General features: G+C 31.9%; 1 protein-coding gene across 1 annotated transcript in view; it reads left to right on the top strand.

Annotated features, from left to right (window-relative positions):
• Positions 1-23030, top strand: part of CHIC2 (cysteine rich hydrophobic domain 2) — a 36638-nt gene that overhangs the window by 2886 nt on the left and 10722 nt on the right. The window contains exons 2-3 of the mRNA XM_074275520.1: positions 13394-13448; positions 13596-13751. Coding sequence (XP_074131621.1) covers positions 13394-13448; positions 13596-13751 — 211 coding nt within the window. The remainder of the gene's footprint in view (positions 1-13393; positions 13449-13595; positions 13752-23030) is intronic.

Raw genomic sequence — 23030 nt, 5'->3', positions numbered from 1 at the left:
GGTTGATCAAAAACTGGACGAGTATGTAGAGAATGTGTTCTATAGATAGAAATCTTTATATGACTAAAACTTAACAGAGATATTCCCTGTAGAAGTAAGAGAAATGAACTTAGTAGAGACCTTTTTTTCACTATTATAACTGATCATGTTTAACTTTATTAACTTCAAATAGAAATAAGACCTTAGAGTGAAAAAACTAAGTGATTAAACTCAATACCATTTTTATTAAGTGGCTATGTTGACAATTTCCATTGACAAACTTGAATAAATTTAAACTTAAATTTATTTAAAAAATTTTTTAATATGGAGAAGTAATGAGATATGGAGATCTATAATATGCTTCATAGATCTTTTTGAGTGTTATCATATTAAACTGTGTTTAATCTAGTTGATTATGTCAATTATTTTATTCATAGATTAGAAGATAAAAGGGACCTTAGATATGGGCTTTTATTCCACTTTACAGATGAGAATATCAAAGAGGTTAAGTGATTTTTAAAATACAGATAGTAGGATTTAAACTCTTAAGTCTTATTCAGTACCCTTCTTTTTTAAGAATTAATTGCCTAAATTTTTTTTTTCATAATTTGCTCCCTCCCTCTTATCCCCCAAAAGAAAAATAAAGCTCTTGTGACAGATATTATACTTAAGCAAAACAAATCCCTCCATTGGCCATGTCCAAATATATATCTCAATGTGTAATCTTGTGGCTAGTATGTTTTATGATTTCTTTGAAATTTGTGATTAGTCATTGCGTTGATCAAGACTTCTCAAATCTTGTTTTTGTATAAATTGTTTTTCTGATTCTTCTCACTTCATTCTGCATCAGTTCGTACAAATTTTCTCAGGTTTCTCTTGAAATAGTTCCTTTTATCATTTCTCTCAGTATAATATAATACCATAAACAAATGAGCCACACACTGTGCTGAGTACTGCCCAAAAAATTCCAATCACATTTATATAACTAAAACTTGTTTAGACATTTTCTAATTGATGTATCCTGCCAGCTCTTTTCATTTCCTTCTCAATTTCCCATTCTTTGTCACCCTAAAAAGAGCTATTATGAATATTTTTGTACATGTGTCCTTTTGCTCTTCATCTCTTTGTGGTATAGACCTAATGATGCTATTGGTGGATTAAAGGGTACATACAATTTAATAACCTTTAGAGCATTGTTTAAACTACTTTTCAGAACTGTCCCATTGCTTAGCTCTGCCAGTAGTGCATAATCATACCTGTTTTCCCACAGTCCCTCCAGCATTTGCCATTTTACACTTTTTTTTAAAAATAATTTTGCCAATCTGATGATGGATATGGTAGTTTTAATTTGTTTTTCTCTAATTGTTAGTGTAAATCTAATATTTTCCCTAATGTACATGTCTATTCCATGTGTGATTTAATGTAAATATAGTGCTACTTTATTTTTATTTATAAATAATATTTGGAACTTATAGACATAAGGGTAACATAGGTTACTCTTTTATTTTTTAATAGTATTTTATTTTTTTCCCTAGTTACATATCAAGACAATTTTTTACATTCACTTTTACAAGATTGTGAGTTTCAGATTTTTCTACTTCCTTTTCTCTCCTTCCCTCTTCTGAAGATAGTAAGCAGTTTGGTAAAGTTTATATATACTATGCTGTCTTCAAAATTATATTTCTATATTAATCACATTTGTGAAAGAAGAAAGAAATCAAAAGGAAAAAAAAACCCACAAAAAATAAAGTAAGTAACTGAAAAAAATATGGTTTGATCTGCATTTAGAGTCCATCTATTCTTTATCTGGATTTGGATATCATTTTCTTTGTGACTCTTTTGTACTTGTCTTAGATCATCTTGTTGCTGAAAAGAGCTGATCATAGTTGATCAACACATAGTGTTGCCAATACTGTGTACAATGTTTTTCTGGTTGTGGTTATTTCACTTTGTATCATCAGTCTTTCCAGGTTTTTCTGAAATCTGCATATTCATAATTTCTTATTGCACAATAGTATTCCATTACATTGCATCTACCACAGCTTGTTTAGCAATTCCCCAACTGATGGGCATCTTTTCAATTTCCAGTATTTGGCAACACGAAAAGGGCTGCTATAAATATTTTTGTACATGTGGGTCCTTTCCTTTTTTGATGATCTCTTTGAAATACAGATCTAGTAATAGGATTGCTGGATCAAAGGGTATATAATGTTTGATAGCCCTTTGGGCATAGTTCCAAATTGCTCTCCCAAATGGTTGGATCAGTTCACAATTCCATTAGTGTCCCAGTTTCCCCCTATCTTCCCCATTGTTTATCACTTTCCTTTTCCGTCATATTAGCCTGTCTGATAGGTCTGAGGTGGTATTTCAGAGCTGTTTTAATTTTCATTTCTCCTTTTTTTATTATTTTAAAAATAAGTATGTTGTTATATTTCCAGATGTTAATTCTCCATCCCTACTTCTTCCCCTATCCTCACCATGCGCCTTTCTTTGTAACACACAATGACAGTTAAACAAAATCAAATATAGTGATTATACTTGATATTATATGCAGTATTCTGATTTTTCCCCCTTTTGTTTAAAAAGGTCCAGGTTAGTTTGGAGGCTAAACTAGTATGTAGGAAATGATGACAAAAAATGTCTAGTGTTATGTAAACAAAATGCTTCACTGTGGTTTTAATAAGACCTCTTTAAGTCTAACACCAAATAGTTTCCCCTTTTGTTCTCTCCTTATCAGTATACTTGGAAATTGCCTGTATTTCATTTGCATTAATGAAGTAGACAGCTCCAAAGTAGAACTCATAGCCGAAAACAAATATTTTAAGGAAAAGGAACAGCAAAGAGGGGATAACAAAAGTATCATTTAAAAATATATAGAGTGGGGGCAGCTAGGTGGGCAGTGGATAGAGCACCAGCCCTGAATTCAGGAGGACCCAAGTTCAAATTTGGTATCAGACACTTAACACTTCCTAGCTGTGTGACCCTGGGCAAGTCACTTAACCCCAGCCTCAGAAAAAGAAAAAGAAAAAAAAAATATACATAGAGTGATTTTCTACCTGTGTCACTCTACAAGTGATATAAAAGATGATATATTTTCTTTTCTGGGATATGAGTATAGTCTTTTTAGATTTGTGGAGATTGACTAGAAAGTTTTCCAAGTCCATTCTAGCATTATTATTCTATAAAAGATAATTATTTACTTTGAAAAGTTGTTGAGAGGAATGATTAATGTACTTTTTCTTTTTTTAAATCTCATTGATGATTTTGCATCACCATTCTTCTGGATAACACTGATCCTTTCCTTAAGGGGCCCTGTCTTGTAATAAATAAGTGTGATTAAACAAAGCAAATCAACATATTGACTTCACCTGAAAGATTATGTTTCATTCTGTACCAGTGGTCATAGTTAATACTTCACTTTCAGTCCTCTGAAAGTTTATTTTTGAATAATGAGATGTAAGCACTTCTTTTATTTAAAAATTTTTTAATATGATATTCACCTTAATTCTATCTTTTTTCTCAATAGAATTTATTTTTTTCCAAATGTAATGATAATTTTAAAAATTCATTTTTATAAGAGGTTGTGCTCCAAATTTTTCTTTCTTCCTTCTCTTCTTCCTCAAGACCGTATGCAAATTGATATAGGTTAAATATGTACAATCCTTTTAAACATATTTCCAAGCACACATTTATTAAGCATCTAGTACATGCAGTCTGCTGTGACAAGTGTTAAGGGGAAGATATAAAGATAAAGATGTGGTCCATGTTCTCAAACAATGTTCCCAGTCATAAATAGGATTTGTAGTTTGAGAGATGGACAAGAACTTGAGGCTCAGGGAACTTGTCCACATTCACACAGTAACTTAACTTTGGGACTCCAGAATTTGAATGTATGAGAAAATTTTATCTAAGTGGGAACTTGTGAAGAAAGGCTTTATTGTATCTGAAATTTTCAATGCCATATGGTATTTATAATTAAAATATTGCCATATCTTATGCCTGATAAAAGAAGTGAAATTGACAAGGCTTTAAAAATTCCTGGTAATAGCTATGTGAAATAAAATGATTAAATTTTGAAAAGCAAATTATATTTATAACTACTTTAAAATAAGCCTTTTAATTTTAGATCTTTTCTGGAAATCTAAGCTAATATTAACATTGTAATTTATATTTCTAACAAAATTTTAAGGGCCTTGAATATGAGATGAAATAGGTAATTAGAAGAAAATCTTCCAAATTAGCATAATAAAAATCTTTCTTTAGTATAAATTTAGTTTTTTTGTGTTTTATAAAACCGGAGAAAATTAAATCCTAGTCAAGTATAAGTGTAAATGTGACAGATATAGCATTTGTTTCTTTTGTAAAATACAATAGTGAAATGTTTTCTAAGATAACTTTGCTATTATTTTTCTCAAGATTTATTTATAAAATTCTAGGCAGACTTTATTTTCCAGCCCATATGTTGTGACCTAGAACAAGAATACCTTGTTAACTTGGTGTCAATAGGTATAGATAGAATAGATATTCCATGTAAGTTGGTTTTCCAGATAAATTGATGACGGTTTTCATAGTTGTAAAATTATAAAGGTAGATTCCAGATCTAAGAGATAGTCTAGTCCAAACATGATTATTTTGTAGAAGTGATAAAAAGTTTTTATATCAATGGTTTTTATGGAACTCTTTTTAAATAATAGTATACAGTTTCTTGTTATCTTAAATAATAGGCTGAACATGTTATGCTTATCCTTGTCTTGAAGACAAGGATATTAAGTCCTTAAGAGGCCACATGGTATCTTGGGGGGAGGGGGAAAGCACCACATTTGGAATTAGAGGTGGATCCTAGGTTCAAATCCCAGCTTTGTGATATCTTAAACAAGTTAATTTCCTTATGAGTAAAATGAGTATTGTGCCACATGATCTTTAAAGTCCCTAGTAGCTCTAAATTTGTGATTATAAATGGTATTAATACTGTAATATAGTGATGCCCTAAAGGGGCTGTCAAAATATGTGAAGTGCACTGTTTATATGCTATGCTTTTTGAATTCTTGTTTCTTTTTAGGGAATAGTTTCCTTGCTCTACCCCAAATTAACTTGCATTTCTTGTTACTATCAATGTTCCTTATTTTAGAAGGCTTTCCCCTCCTTCAGATTCCTAAGAAATCAGATAACTAAGCTTATTAGAACTGTTTCTCATGTTAGAGTGAATAGAGTAAGCGAGGATCCGGATTGGGAATTCTATATAGTGGTTCATAGTCATCTCCCAGAGTTCTTTCGCTGGGTGTAGCTGGTTCAATTCACTGCTGCTCTATTGGAATTAATTTGGTTCTTCTCATTGTTGAAGAGGACCACGTCCATCAGAATTGATCATCATATAGTATTGTTGTTGAAGTATATAATGATCTCCTGGTCCTGCTCATTTCACTCAGCATCAGTTCATGTAACTCTCTCTGGGACTTTCTGAAATCATTCTGCAAAGCACTATTTTTAATTATTGCACACATGTATATACTTGATGTACTTAATGCTCTTTGTTTATTCTTTATTTTGGACTTTTTTGCTGATACACAATTGATCTCTGGAGAATATTGCATTAATTTTAGGACAGAGCAATATATTTCATTTTAATCTCAGATGATAAGATCTACCTGAAATCGTCTGGGGAATTTGGGGATTGTGGCATCAGTCACATTTGTTACTTTATTTTTCTAATCTCCTGCCCCTATCTCCTCTAATTTTTAAAAATTTCCGGGTCAGTAGGTGGGACAAAAGAAATAAAGCTGTGTGCCAGACTGACTGAAAAAGCCCTTTCTTGAGAACACAATATTTGTTAGTGAACTATCAATCAAAATAGTAAACTTTGAGGTAAATGATGCTTCTTATAGATTAAGTGATGGTGCAGGTACAAATACAAAATACCTTTGTATTTGACTTAGGTTGTATTTTATAAATAATCTTAATAATAATATTTATGTAGCACTTTTAAGGATTAAGGACTTTACAAAATTTTTTTCCCCCCTGAGGCTGGGGTTAAGTGACTTGCCCAGGGTCACATAGCTAGGAAGTGTTAAGTGTCTGAGATCACATTTGAACTGGGGTCCTCCTGAATTCAAGGCTGGTGCTCTATCCACTGCCCACCTAGCCGCCCCCAAGGACTTTACAAATATTTTATTCACAACAACTCTGGGAAGAGATAGGTACTATTTCTATTTCCATTTAGAAAACAAGTTTGAGAGAAGTTGAGTCTTTGAATCTCAATTTGAATTGGCTTTTTTCTACATTCTAGGTCTAGTGTTTTCTGCTTTACACCTATCTATCTCAACCTCAAACTCAAAGGTAGTAAGATTTTAATTTATTATTTTTGATCTTACTTTAAAGTTATAAACCAGTCCATCTTTATTCTAATGAAGGACTTTCTATGTATCCAGTATTTTTCTAATGTTTTTTCCCAGTGTTTGTAAATTTTCATTGGAATTGATTTCTTTAAAGGGGTGATTTCTGACAATATAAAAGTGAAGCCATATACCTTATTTTTCAAATCAAAACTATTTCTCATGAAAAGTTTTAATCTTTATGACAGTGCAAAATATAAATACTTTTAGAAAATTATTTTAAATATAGTTAATCTAGGAAAATAATTAAAAATATTACCATTCTGGTATGGGAATTTTTCTAGTTATGAGTTGAATCAATTGAACCTATGTCTCTTTGGATATTAAATGCAGTATTTTAAAGTCTTTGGGTACTTAAGATGTTGTGAAGGTAACCCTGGATTCTTCAAAGCTCTTCAAAAGATGTAGAAACTTTAGCTAGTTAGACTAGAAAGACTGAATCCAGTGTAAGCAATGTCTGTCATTGGATAGAAAAGTCTATTTAGGATCAAAACAATTTATCATTTATATTATTACATCAAGTGATTATTTTTAACTATATAGAAATTATTAAAGTATCTGCTAAATTGTAGAAGATTTCTACCTGTATTGGTAGAAGATTTCTATCTACACTTTAAAATAGCAGATGTATACTTAAGTACATGTGTATATATATATATATATATATATATATATATATATATATATATATGTATATATTTGCGCAAACACACACCATATATAAAATAGTTTGGGATGAATGGCTTAGCAATAAGGTTTAGGAAAAGTTTCATGTTGAAGATGTGGTGCCTGAGCTACATTTTAAAGGAAAAAGGGACTTTGTTTAAGTAAAAGTAAGAAGAAAGCACATTCCATGGCTTGAAAAGATGTTTAGTTTAGAGACTCAGAAAAAGGAGATAGGGTGTATCTAAATGAAGAAGCAGGGAGAAAAAGACTGATTTGCTGAGTTACAGAATGCAGAAGGGGGAGTAATATCCAATGAGGCTGAAAAGGGAGGTTGAGGCCAGGTCGTATGGGACTTGTAAAAAAACTAAATGTAGTAGCAATTGATCCTTGAGATAACTGGAAACTACCAGAGTTGAATGAGTAGGAGAGTTTTATGATCAGATTTTGCCATCAGGAAGATATACTTTGGTAACTGTGAATAGGACAGATGAGGATGGTAAAGATTGGAAGCAGAAAGATCACTTGCTAGGCTGTTGCAATGGTAGGAACAAGTAGGATGGTAGCTCTGAGTGGAAAGAAAGTAGAGGATAATTCAAGATAATGAACCAAAGACCTAGGAAAGAAGTGATGCCCTTGATGTAAATAAGTAAATTTGGAATCAGGAAAGATTTTGGGGAAAGATAATGTCTGTATAGGATATGAAGGTGCTTCCAGGACACCCCTGTTTGAAATATCTTAACAGGCAAATTAGTAAACAGTTTAGTAAAGGACTGCTATATGCTAGGCACTTCGATAAATGCTGGGAATACAAAAGAAGCTCATCAGTTTTTTCCCTTAAGGAGCTCATAGTGGGGGAGACAACAAATATATATAGTCTATAAATGAGATAAATAGGACCTAATTAAGAGAGGGAAGACACTAGAATTCAGAAAGATGGGGAAAAGCTTTCTGTAGAATACTGGATTTTAGTTGAAGCTTTAAGAAAAGTCAGTAAGTCAAAATAAGGAAGGGGAAATGTTGCACATATGGGGAAACAGAGAAAATACTTGGCAGTGAAAGATGGAGCATCTTACCCAGAACAGCAAGGTGGCCAATGTCACCGATCAAAGGCAGTTGGTAGTCTGGGACTAGAACTTGTGGGAGAGAGTGGAGCAGGGTCTACAGATCTGAAAGTCAATTTCATAGTGATTTTAATTAAGCCCATGGAAGCTTCTTAGATTGTGGAAAGAGATGTTTTTTAAATGGTTTAGAAATTGTAACAGTCTGTTTTCTAAATCTCTGTTAAAGCATTCATTCAAAATACACTTGTTAAATATTTTCTATGTGCCAAATATTATGGTAACTGCTAAGGATATAAAAATAAGATACCCAATATTTTGGGGAAAATTTGTGGTAAGTGTGACAGATAAAAATGTCATATAAAATAATATTAGAAATTTTAAGCAGTCACTGTGGAAACTTTCAGTTCAAAATTAATTAAAGGTCAAATTATACAAGACAGTTTTCAAAAGAGGAAATACATTGTTAATAGTCACATGAAAAAAAAATTAGAGTTGCACTTTGAGATACCATCTCAAATTCATCAACTTGGCAATAACAATTAAAAGCAAGGAAATTCTATGTTGTTGGGGTTTTAGAGAAATAGATGCATTTATTCATTGCTGATAGAATTTTATCTGTCTATAAAGCCTTTTTTGGAGAGCAATGGGGGGGAAGTCTGGTGTCAAAGCTAGCTAGATAAATATACTCCTTAACCAAATAATTCTATTGTTGGGCATATATCCTAAAAATATTATTTTCAAAAAGCCATCCATTGAAAGATTTTTTAAAAATAGAATTATATATATAAAAAAGGAAATAGACACTGTATTCACATTAAAGAAAGTAAGTCAGAAGAAAGGGATAAAGAATTCTGGTAGGGCTTTAGAGATTTTTTGAGATTATTTTACACGTAAAGAGTCACTAAGCAAGTTTATGTTCAATGTTAAAATTTGATTGCAAATTTTTTTAAAAAGCCAGCATTTTAGAAGCTTACAATCAGATCATTGTAACTTTTTTATCTGATATATAACACCCTTGAGAGCAGTGCTCAGTTGATAAAGGAGGCTTTGGAGTCAAGAAGACCTGGATTCAAGACTTGTCTGGGATATACACCAGCAGTATTATCAGGGACAAGTCTGTGTAACCTTCTAGTGCCTCAAGTAATTCTTAAAATGAGTCTGGACCCCCCCTCCCCCATGAATCCAGATCACTTAAAAAATATTTCAATAGTATAGCTAAATTTTACTAAAATTTTAGCTTATTTTAGAATATTTTCATAATATTTGTAGGTACAAAGTAATTTCTAAATCCTCATCCTTGGAGATAAGAAATTAAATATCTTTCTGTCTCTATAAAATGTTACCAACAACTACCAGCAGTTTGAAATGATTTTACTAAGATGTTTTAGTATGAATACATACTGGATAACTCAAAACTATATGTAGTTATCTTGCCTCCTATACATTTCAAAATAGGTTAAATTAAGAATGCAGCCTCACTCTGGATAGGGCATAAATTCCAAAGTGATAATCCCCCCTCCTTTTTTTTTTGTTGAGGCAATTGGGGTTAAGTGACTTGCCCAGGGTCACACAGCTAGGAAAGGTTAAGTGAGTCAAATTTGAACTCAGATCCTTCTGACTTCAAGGCTGATGTTCTATCTACTGCACCATCTAGCTACCCCTAACGTGATATTCTTAAAATATATGTATGACCAGAATGCATCCTTTCTTGAAAATCTCCAGTAGCTCTCTTTTTACTATCTCTAGGATAAAATATAAGCTTCCATATTTACCATTCAAAGCCTTTTTTACAATGTATTATCCATCTTTCCTTTTTAAACTTATTCTTCTTCATGTGTTCCGTGGTCCAGCCTTGATTCTAAATGACATTCCATCTTATTTCTCTGTTGTTTTATATAGGCTGTATTCCATATCTGGCTATTTCAACTTTTTTTTATCTATAGTTCCCTTCAAAACTCAGTTCGAGTTATCACATATTTTCTTTTCTAATCCCATCTCTCTAATATCCTTCTCTTTAGCCCCCCAATTACTTTGCATTTATTTAAACAAACATAAATTACTCCCATTGAAATAATGTGAGCTCCCTGGGACAGGGATTTTTTTTTTTTTTTTATGCTTATTCCTTTGTGCTTGGCGCATAATAGTTGCTTGAATAGAGGTTTTTTGATTGACAGATGTATTTGGGAATCAGATCTATAACCTTTGTATTGTTAGTGATTTTCACTGAAAAGTTAACTCACACTAATACTTGTAGAAACTATTTTGAATTCACCTGGAACATTGAGACTTAAGTGACTTTTCTATGTCATATGGCTACTAAGTGTTAGAATCAGTATTTGAACCTAGATTTCCTGATTCCAATCCAGGATTCTTTCTGCTAAGCTAACTTTGTCTTTATGTTTGTATATATACTACAATGGTATTTGGACTTCTTTTGCTATTATGGTCTCTCAATTCTCAAATAAAGTCATTCCTACTTTAAATCCTGGAAAAAAGTTAAAACTTGGACTGGTAGCTTTGTTTTTGTTCATGAGCAAACCTAACAGAAAAATCATTTATTGCTAGGAATGAGCAGTGATTAATTTTATTAGTATTAATAGAGACGTACTCTTACCCTTGGTAGGAATAACCTTCCTATATACCTAAAATGTCAATATAAACAATATTAACTTGTGAAAATTTATTATCCATATTTTTTAAGGAAAAAAATCTGTCATATAAATATAAAGTGAAAGTGTATGCTATTATGACTGATTAAATGTTTATTATATTGTTCAATGAATGTTTCTCAATTTAGTTTGCTTTCTCCTTGTTCAGGACTGTGCCTTTTGCAGGGAACATCCAGATTTGGTACATAGGCCATAATACATGCATCTCCACTATTGATTTTTTTTTTTCACCACTCTCACAGATTTTATATATGACCAAGGTCAGCAACAGGCAAAATAGTAAAGTAAATAAAGCTTTCAACATTCTTGCCCATCTATGTTAGTGCTTTCCCTTCTCTTTCTGCCCAGGGTCCCAGTGCCAGATTTCCTCCCCCCTGTTCTTCCTTGTCCTTCTGTGATTCCCCTTCAATTGTAAGTTGTCATATAGCTGATTCTTTGTCAGGACAACTTTGAACTTCCAAGGGTAACTTACTTTTCTGTAGAGGGATACTCGAAGGTACGGTATAGTCCATGATGGTGTTCTGGAGATAGAATGAGAATTTCAGGTCCTGGACTGTTTTGTTGTGGTTTTTGTTACAATATTTTAAAAGTAAGAATTGATTATGAAATGTGGCTTTATCCCAGGCACTACGATGAGTATTCCATAGAATATAAGGAAGTGTAAGTCATAGACCTTGCCTTCAAAGAGCTTATCAATTCCCCTAAGGAAATAGCTTTCTACTGTACTTCTGAAGAAGACTGATCCTGTATCTTTATATCAAACAGGATATTGATATTGACCTACTACATTGAGGAGGAATTGATTAGAAATGAATAGTTAGAATACTTAAAAAGTTGAGCCCTTGAACACACAAGGATATTGGAATAATAGAACTGAAAGGGATCTTAGAGATCATCTAATCCCCTTGTATTATAAATGGGGAAGCTGAAGCCTAGAGAGATGAAGTTGTTTACCCAAGCTTATAGAAGATGAGTCTCGAGCTAGTATCCTGTTCAGTATAGAATACTAGAGGGGCAGCTAGGTGGTGCAGTAGATAGAGCACTAGCCTTGAATTCAGGAGGACCCGAGTTCAAATCTGGCCTCAGACACTTAACACTTCCTAGCTGTGTGACTCTGGGCAAGTCACTTAACCCCAGCCTCAGGAAAAAAAACAAACAAATAAATAAATAAATAAATGAAATACTAGAGCTATATAAATTCTAAATATCTTTTACAATGTTTTGTTTGTTTTTTTTTCTCTCAGTTGTTTACTATAGGGTTCTTCTCTGTATGTCATCTCTGTGCATTGTGTGAGAGACATCATATCTATTTCACAAATCAGTATTGTAACTGATGTTAAACATTTAAGCAGTTAGCCAGGTAAATGCGATGTTCCCTGGGAGATTTTTTTAAAGTATATTACATACATTTGTAAAATTGCTTTTAAATATTTTAAAAGGGAGATGCAAGCTTGTATAATAAGCTTTGTTTTTAAAGCTACATAATACTTCTTATTTTGATTTTTAAAGTCACTAACAGACTTATATAGTGGTTTTTACTATATGTTGTCAATATATGTTCACTTAGAATACAAAAGCCCATTGGTATGGAGCTTCAGGAAACATAAAATTAAATATTAAGTATGGTTACTAGGTTGCCATATTTTGAAAATTATTGTTTCAACAACCAATTTTGACTGATATGTTTTGTTTTACTTGATAGTAATGTTTAATAAACATTTAAAGAGATATTTCTACATATCAAACGATAGAAGGTTTTATTGCCATCTTTTGTCTTTATGTCATTTTCGTTGCCAAACATAACTTTTCTACCTTGTAGCAAAGAATTTTAAAAAGTTAATCAAAAGCAAACAATACATGTACAGAGCCTAATCCTTCAAAGACAAGAGAAAGTGCATTTACTATTCTCCCAGGGCCAAATTTTTTGGTCATTATAATTATATGATAGTTGATTTCATAACATATATTTATTTTCTTGCATTTTCCATCTGTACATATGATGGCAGTTCAGCAAAAGAAAATAACAATCTATCCTAGTTGATAGGAGGGATTCTTTGATAAAGTCATAGTTTTCCTTGACTAGTAAGAATTCAAGAAACTGAGGAAAGGTTTATCTAATGGTGATTTGATCTCATTTCCAGAATATCAAAATCTCATTGGTATTTTTAAAACCTAAACCTGTTTCTGTTAAGACTTCAGAAGAGATAGCTATTTCTATATCATATTTAAGCTTCATTGTTAATCTGTATGTATATCTTTTTAATAACTCTGTGACCATGGGCAAATCACTTAACCTTTCTGAGTCCCAGATTCCTCACTTGTTAAATGGAAAAAATAATATTTGTAATAGCTACATCATAGTGTTATTGTGAGGATAAAAATTGTTATTATGCCCATATACATATATATTATATATATATATATATATACACACACACACATATATATATATGCATATATATATACACATCTATAAACATATATAAAGCGTTTTGTAAAACATAAAACAATATGTGAAATATTAACTATGCAAATATTATGATTTTATTAATTTAAGAAGGATTTAATATCTTTATGGCATAATAATGTCGTGGAGTAACTTTATTCTCTTATGTTTTTATTTTCATAGATTTGGACTGAGCAACAAATTTGAATCAGAATTCCCTTCATCACTAACTGGAAAAGTGAGTGTTGGAATTAATTTAAATAATATTTGTCAGCCATTTAACTAAAGGTCTTGTTACAAAAAACTTTTGTTATTTGAATTTTAATGATTCTAGGAAATAATTTCTGCTTTATATTTAGTGACTTTTCTTTTAAAATCTCTTTAGGTAGCACCTGAAGAATTTAAAGCCAGCATCAACCGAGTTAACAGTTGTCTAAAGAAGAACCTTCCAGTTAATGTCCGTTGGCTACTTTGTGGCTGCCTTTGTTGCTGCTGTACGTTAGGTTGCAGTATGTGGCCAGTTATTTGTCTCAGTAAAAGAGTAAGTTGGATTCTATATTGATTTATTTGTAAGAGGAAAGCATGTCTTATTCATTTTTCTTAAGTTGCAATAACTGATTGTCATTAGTCTTGAGTGAAGAGTACTATTAGAAATAATATATAAAAACATTAAAATAATTACAGTTCTAACAGTTTAAAACCTAAAACCCATATAACGGAAATAAATATTTAGCTGGTTATCACAGACTGAATATATATAAATTGCTTATAATAGTTGTGTATTATATTGTACATAAATTTCTGTTACAATGAGATAGAATGAAAGCTTATTTTGGTCCGTGCATTTTATTTCATTATTAATTGATTTTGTATCTGCTATCTGAGGAGGCTAGCAAAAAATATGGAGTAAGATAACTATCAGTAGGTCAGGTATTATGTAATGTATTATTTGGCTATGTCAATACATATCATAAAGAAAAATGCTTAATAATCTTCAGTGTAGATTTTTCTTCTTTAGTGATTGATGCTAGTGGAATGATTCAAAAGGTTGTCAAGAAAAAGAGTTTTAATTGTTTATATTTTCAAATGTAAGATACTGGTCAATTAACTAATGATTTTGATATATTATTAGAAAAACTAAACCATATTAGTATCTACATTCTCAGAATAAATGAAACTAAAAGGATGCCTCAAAAGTTAAACTTAGAGAAACGAATGAGAGAATTTATGTAGTTGGTTTCCTCATGTAGGCAGAGATCTGACATATAATTTCTTGGGATACTTGATCATTTTACCTTTCAGTCCTATGATAAACATAAGCATCACCATGAAGTTAATTTCATTGATAAATTCTACAAAGACTTAAGAAAAGCCTCTCAAGTCAAGGCAACTTATATATCGGTTAGAACACATTCACTATTCCACTGTTATCTATAAAATCTTCATGAAAATGATATTCTTTCTGAAAATATCAGGATAAAATAGGTAGGCTTCTCTAGATATTTCTCCACTGCCAACTACATCTTCACAGTCATAGAATGACTGAAAGATATCATATTATGTGTATTGTTTTATCAATTTAAAAAATTGAGTAAAGTAGAACAGCATTAAGATTTCTTCAATAAGGGATCTTATGAATATATTGAGATCATTTAAGATTCTAATTCTACACTTACAAACCCTAGAGAATGTAATTAGTGTTCAATAAACTTCTGAGAAAATAGATATCTTGAAGCTATATTTCACTGTTCAGCACACAAAAATGACTTTCAATCATCTTATATTTTAAAAAGGAGGAAGAAAGAATAATTTCTCAGTTGGCTAAGAGAAACATTTTTGCTGAGGAAGTCAAAATTATTTTTTTATATAAAAATTGAAACACTGTGTATTGAAAAGCATTATTGTGAAAATTAAAAGAAAAGACAGTTTGGGAGAAAACATTTACTGTAATTATATCAGATCAAGGTCTGGTATCCAGACCTTGATTAGTTATAAGGCGCTTACATAAGACTAACAACACATACTCCCTTTTGGGGTGGTAGTCAAAGGAAATGAGTACTTTTTGACTATAAATTATTGATATGTATATGAAAAGAGCCCTGTGTTTTCTAACAAACAGAAAAATGCAAATCAAAATAATGTCTTATTCTCCATTAGAATGGGGAAAATGGTTTTTAAAACATGAAAAAATTCAATGTTGCTAGAGCTGTAGTGCAACAGACACTTAGATACATTGTTATTGGAATCACAAACTGGTACAGAAGAATGATGGTACATGAAGCACAAAACTAAATATATAATTTGGGTGCTAGTGATTTCAGTGCTAAAACTATCCTAAAAATATCATCAAAAGGGAAAATTTTTAATAGCTGCTTATCACCATATTAGAAAAAAAAAATTAGAAGTGATTACAGGTCTGTTGGTTAGGAAATGGGTAAATAAATTGGGTATGCTGTGGTGCTAAAATATATCCATAATAAATAAAGATTTTTATAAGTGTATCAGCCTTCATAGAGACCATACTCATTTTCTCTGTATTGTTCCAGTGAGTGTAATAATTATACAGAATCATGCAAAGTTAGTTCAATAGAACTAGATTTATAAGCATAAATGCCAAGGAATTCATATAAAATTTTATTTCTCATGTATTTAGTTTTTATTAATTGTCTTTATTTTACAGTAAATGTATTTAAAAGACAAACAATTATAAATATAGCTGCAGAAATAATTTTGTTTAAACATCATCTGTGTCAAGTATAGCACAAAACAGATGTAGAATTGCAGATTGATGGAGTTTCAGATATGGAAGCAATTTCAGAGACCATCTAATCCAACTGGTACTTAAAAAAAGGATACCCCTTCTATAATATGTTCCAGAAATAGTCATACAAACTTTACATGAAACCCTTACTTCATTCTCATTCCATTTTAGGTAGCATTAATTGATATGAGGTTTTTCTTTGGAAGTCAAGCAAAACAAATATCCTCATCTCCACGACAGTCCTTCAAATACTTCAAGATATTTGAATTCTCTTGAACAGTTCTAATACTTTCCCTAAGCCTTTTCTTCTCTAGGCCAAGCACTCTTACTCTTCCAACCAATATCATATAGCATGATTTCAAGGCCCTTTACCCTCTTAAAAGTTATCAACATTTTTACTAATAAGTAGCACAAAGAATTCCATATGTCTCAACAAAGATGCTACCATGGAGAATTGTCCAAGTGTAGCAGTTAGTTTGTCATTATAGATCATGAGCTATTCCAGATGCTCCTGGTTTTGTGTAATGTTTTAACAAAAATTCAGAATAGAACTTCCTCAACGACCATGATCCATGATCATTGAATAGAGATTAACTTAATAATCACATAGGAAAAAACAAGTAGATAGGTGAAAATGCTCATTTTTTCTGTTTTGACATGCATTTGGATGAACAGTCTAATGAGTTAGTCCATTAATGTGTGGATCTTGGACAAGCAGCAGTTGTCCCTGAATTGAAATGGAGGAAGAGATTGAACGAAATTGTATTTGGAAAGTTGCACAGCTCTTTCAGTGATCTCAGTCTGTCCTTAGCCACATTTTTTTTTAACCCCAGTATTGTTCTGATGTTGCTATATAGTTGTGAATCACGATCTCTTAAGAATCAAAACTATTAGTGACTCAGGGATACAGAAAGATAAACAGTGAGTATGAATTGGCTATATTATCTTATCAAAATAACAGCAAGAAACACTTTCAAATCTATAAAGTAAATAAATATTGAAAGTATAGGTGGGCTGCTCATATGGTGAGAGAGAGATAATAGGTGACTGAGTGATTCATTATTATCCAGGGAAAGTTGAAATCTTTAGGAAGCCGTCCAGCATGCTGCAAATTCCACTTTGGAGGATGAATGGACATGAACAAGAATCACAAAAGACAAATCATGTCAGTCTGCTATTTACTAAAATAAAGTACCTACTGTGAGTCAGGCATTATGCTAGTTAAGTTCTGGGGATATAAAGAAAGGCAGAATATAGTCTCTCCTGTCAAGGAACTTATACTCTCTACCTGTTCACTATATGAACTATCAGAGGGAGTGTCCATGCATATGAGATCATGGATGCTTAAAGGATGAGTTTATTTTGATTTTGATTTTCTTAGGACAGGAAACTTGGCAAGGGGAACTTATTTGTCCATTGTCCTGTAGTATAAATAGAAAAACATAAGAGCTTTTGGCATAGAAGAAGAAAAGATAATTTATTTTTATTAGGAATTTATGAATTTTGAAGGACTTCATAGCTCCTTTTTCAAGTCCAGATTCTCCTTTCTATTTCTTTATTATTTCAAACTTCCCTCCTGAAAAATGAAAAGGAAGGGGAAGAGGAATGCACTGGGAGGAATGAGGGAGGAGAAAGAATGATAAGGGGAATTTACTTATATATATATATATATATATATATATATATATATATATATATATATATATATATATATATATATATATAAAATAGACATTTTAATATGTCATTTTTATATAGTTATATATAAAATAATCAGGATATAAAGTCAAGGAAGAAGGAACCAGGGGAGCAACTGACATATGAACTTCACTCATCTCAATTGATCAAAAACTGACCAAAGGAGCAGAAATTGACTGTATTTCTGATATGCAGTTGGTTACAGAAATGTACTTCAGGCAAATCAGGAAGGAAAGGAGAAAAGAAAGGAGGATGAATTTGAGAGAGGATAGATTAAGGAAAGTATTAGTTCTAAGCAAAATTACTCTAGGCACATACAAAAATATGCATAGTTCTTTTTGAGATGGCAAAGAGTTGGAAACAAGATAATCTATCATCGGGGAATAGGAGAACATATTGTGGGATACAAACATAATGGAGTACTATTGTGTTATAGGAAATGATGAAAAGGATGGTTTCAGAGAAACATGGGGAAGACGTAGGAACTGTTACAGAGTAAAGTAAAGAGAATCAGCAGAACAGATTATATATAATGACAATAATTTGTAAACAATTTGGAAAGCATTTAGGAAATTTGAATATCTTAGTGACCAGTGATGATTCCACAGGACTAATGATAAAACATGAAATATACTCTCTGATAATCTGAAACTTCTGAGTGTAGAATGAGACTAATAAATCAATGTAAATATTTATGAATACATACATATATGTGTTCATGCATATACTCATGTATTCACTGTGTTTCGGTATTGGTGTTTTTGGTCATAGCTAGTGAAGAATTTGTTTTGTTTGGCTGTCCATGTTTGTGGCAAGTTTTATTTTTCTTATATTCTTCATTGGGGGTTGAGGCAGGAATGAGAAAGAAGGCGGATTTTTGCCAATCAAAAAGGTAAAACTTGGTTAAAGTTTTTTAAATAGTAACTTTGTTTTATTTATTGTTGTTAGCATATCATATTGTCTTAGTTGATACTTCTGATTATTTGTCACATGGCATATATAGGACAGAATGTAAGCATTTTTTTTTTCTTCTCTTATGAACATCAGGCATTATATACTTCTCCTTCAGAGGTTATTGAAGAATATAGAACTATGTGTCACTAGACTGAATGGTTCTAGACATTGCCATACTCGTCATTTTGTGTTTCTGGTTTCATAATTTTCCATTTCTTTCTTTGGTGGTGTCAGCTATCATTTGTGTTACTTTAGTATACCAGTCTCTGATTTCTTATTCACTATTTCTGATAATCTGTGGATTGGAAAACAAATTCTGACAAGTTTATTTATCAGAATTACTTTTAAATAGAATAAGAAGGTTCTGAGGGAAGGTTCTGGACAGACTCTTTTAAAGTGCATAGATCATATAGTATCTAAAAGGTCATTCACTACACTTTAACCTTCTTTACTTTTTGGATTTTATCTATGGATTGCCATTGTCGAATGGAAATTTTATTGTTAGTCCTAACCATTCTTGATTTTATTTTATTTTTTAGCCTGCATAATTTTTTGAGTCTTTTATTTGCCACTTACTTGAAATGGTTTTTCTTTTTCAAGTTTTTGAAATAGTATATAAAATATTTACCTATATTCTTTATGATGCTGTAGGATTTGACCATATCCCTTTTCTTGACCTTTTATGGTTCTTGAGTCCTAATTTAATTTCTTTTATGGTATTCCTTTGATAATTTCAATTTTTTTTTTTTCCTGAATGGATGAACTATCTTTTTGCTCTTGAATTTTTTGGAATTTGACCAGGATTGCTAGTAGTATGCCAGATTTGAAGATACCACGGAACTGAGTCTTCTTTTTTGTTTCTATTACTTTTTCATATATTGTCCCCCTTTTGGTGTATAGCAATACCTCTTCTCAGAATATTCTATAGAGAGAAATCTAAAAAACATCTTATAATATGATCTTGTAAATATGTAAATACATTTGGATGATTTTTTCCCCCACATGCATTATTTTGCCTCCCTCCAGTAAAACACATTTGTTACTTTAAAAAAAAAAGTTATGTTAATATCTTTTTATGTCTTGGGCAGTTGTCATGTATTCTCTTTTTCTTCATTTTTCAGTACAATATGGTCTTTGATAGCTTTGATTTTTATACCACAACATAGCCATTTCCCACGCAACTAGCTTCTTTCTTACCTTTCCATCTTTCGCAGTTAAACCTTACCTGGTAACAAAGAAAAATAGTTAAATATAAACTAAAATGTCTGGTAGCATATGTAACAGGAAACATATTTATTATATCATATGAATTATATGAATTATAATTCATCTCTCATAAGATGAGGTAAGCAGTTTTCTTTGTTCATGTAAGCATTTCCCATATTTCTGTAATTTTCTTAAAGCACAACAGTATTCCATTACACCCTTTTCACAGTTTGCTTAGATATTCTCCCCCTTCTTGCTTTCTTTTATTTCTTCATTCCTTCTCATAAGCTACTGTCTAGCTCTTTTTATTCTAGCTACCTACAAAATACATTCTTTACCTCATTTTAACCTCACAAAATCCAGTGAAGAAGTGAATGTCTAGATTAGTGTCATTCACTGTACTACTAGGCTCTGGAAATACAAAATTGAAAGGCAGTCCCTACTCTGAAGGAACTTACATTCTACTGGAAGGATGTAACATATTCAGAGATACATATATATAGGTTACATACTATATGTAGAATTATGGCTGACAAAATGAGGAAAGACCTCTTGAAATAGGTCTTTGAAAGAGGTGGCATTTAGACTGAATTCTAAGAGGAGGATATAAAGAGAAAAAACATTCCAGATGTGGGTAATAGCCTGTACCGCTGAAGGCAAGGTGGAAGGATGGCAAATATGAGGAACAAAATGTAGGACAACTTGCCTTCAGTATAGAATTTGTGAAGGGGGAGTAATGCATAATCAATCTGGAATGGTAGTCTGAAGCCAGATTGTGAAGGGCCTTAAATATTTGTAGGAAATGGGAAAAATACTTTTTTTTTCTTTTCGCTGAGGCAGTTGGAGTTTAAGCGACTTGCCCAGGGTCACACAGCCAAGAAGTGTTAAGTTTCTGAGGCCAGATTTGAACTCGGGTTCTCCTGACTAGAGGGCTGGTGCTCTATCCACTATACCAACTAATTGCCCCTGAGCTACTTGCTTCTTATGCAAGTGAGTGGTATGGGCAGGTCATTGGAAGATGGATTGGAAACTGTGTGCTAAGGGTTTAGTATAGATAGGATAATTATAAGGAGAGAAGGGAATAGACAGCCACTAGATATACTAATAGTGGAACTGATGAATGTGGCAGTGGCTCAGTTGTGGGGATCGGTGAATATGAAGCTGAAGGGAGTTAATGTGACTTTCACAGGGTTACCACAGCTGGCAAGTGTTAGGCAGGATTTGAACCCAAGCTTTGCTTCTCTGCTATGTAGCTTCCCCTTTTAAATCCACGTTGATACTCCTATTACCTTCCTTTCTGATTGTTCCCTTTCCCCTTCCAGAGAACCATCTTTTATAATAAATAGTTTTGTTTTGTTTTGTTTTGTTTTTAAGAAAAAGAGGAAGAAGAGGAAAAAAAAAGTCAGAAAAACGAGATGAGAAACAATTCAGAAAAGGAGAGGGAGAAAGGAGCTTGCTACCCTGAAGGCAAAACTTCTAAGTATGATAAACTTGAAATAGATTTTTTTTTTTTCCATTAAACTTTAGGGAAGTATGATTCACTAACATTTTTTTTTTTAAATTTCATATTGAGAGAGGCAGCATGATGTGGTGCTAGGAGATTGGGTGCAGCTTTCAGTTTTTACAGTTATCTGTGATCCTGGGAAAATAAATTAATCACTTCTCTACCCCATTATTTCAGAAGAACATCTACAAAATGGGAATAATAATTCTTAGTATTTACCTTGCAGTTTTATTTTGAGGAAAAAGATTGAGAACAAATGCAATTCTCAATTTTGATGTTTCAAACAATTTGACAGTTAAATTAAATAAAAGATTATCAGTAATATCAGGATAAAAGTATGAGAATAAAGGAACCTTGATACATAATTCCAGTGTATGCAAGATAAAATTTAAAAATTTAGAAAAAATACATATTTGAACATGTAAAAAAAATTGGAATTAGCAAGATGTGTGAATGAGACAAACAAGTTCAGCAAGGTTGTAAGATTCCAATTTAACCCATAAAATATTACATTCTCATTTATTAGCAATAAAAAAAAGGGGAGAAAAGAAACCTCATTTACAATAACAACCAACTCCCTCCTCCCCCAACAAATCTCATTTAATATTGGTGAATTAGTCAGCTAGAAACAGAAAAACAAACTCTCCAATAATATTTCACCTAAACTCAAATAGGGCAGTTTCTGCAGAAACAGCATATATATGGTGGGGCAGTTAGATTTTAGAATGTTCAGCACCTAAGTTCAAATATGATCTCAGATACTTACTAGTTTAGTGACCCTGGGCAAATCCATTTCTAAAAATATAGTTTATAAGCATACCCAGTTAGTATCATCAGTGGATACTCTGAGAAGACAACAGTTTGTCAAATAAGCAGTTTGATAGGAGCAATATTATTAGTGAGTCTTTAGCTAAAGTAAAGTAATTTGGCTTAAAAACTGATAAGGTTGGTTTATAGTTTATTAATCAACATATAATACCAGTCAAGATATGAGTATGTTCCTAGAAATTAATCTACTCTTTAGGAAAATCAACAATAAAGGCATTTCTTAAAATATATAAAAGGATTTCCCTTTGTGACTTTAATTCCTTGCTATTTTTGCTCTGATTACTTGATTTTTGGGACTTTATGGCCATTAATTCTTCCTTCCCCAAGTGTCTCAATTTCTAGTTTCTGTTCCCCAACACACTAGAAAATGAGAAAGAAGTTAAAATTAAGAAAATTTAACAAAAATTCTCACCTCATAATCTAAACTTGTTAGTAGTGTTAGGTTTAATAGATTCAGATGCTAGCTAAAGATTGTTTTATCTTGTGGGATAAGTTTTACATACTAGTTGCCTTTGTCTTAAATCATAATTGAGTAACTTAGTTTACTGATTAGTAAAATAAAAGTTAGCAAGGAGATAAGAGTGAACAACAATTGTATTAACAAAGTAGAATAGGTCTTTATGTGCTGGAGGTAGACTATTCAGGTGGTGGAGCCTTCTGTTTTCTAAAAATATCAGTTCATGCTATGTTTTCAAGCATAATATTGTTAGAACTAGGAGGTTATTTGGGCTTTATGGAGTGAGTTGGTGGTCTTGGTCCATTTTGTAAAAGACAAGAACCCATGATAAAATTAACTCTCTTGTTGGTCATCTAAGCAGAATGGCTAGAGATTCAATGCTAAAAATTGCTAACCTGTCCTCTCACCCCTC

Source organism: Sminthopsis crassicaudata, chromosome 6 (assembly GCF_048593235.1).
Source record: "Sminthopsis crassicaudata isolate SCR6 chromosome 6, ASM4859323v1, whole genome shotgun sequence".
NCBI classification, from domain to species: domain Eukaryota; kingdom Metazoa; phylum Chordata; class Mammalia; order Dasyuromorphia; family Dasyuridae; genus Sminthopsis; species Sminthopsis crassicaudata.
Note: the sequence above shows the minus strand (reverse complement) of the source record. Positions and strands in the feature narration are given on the sequence as shown.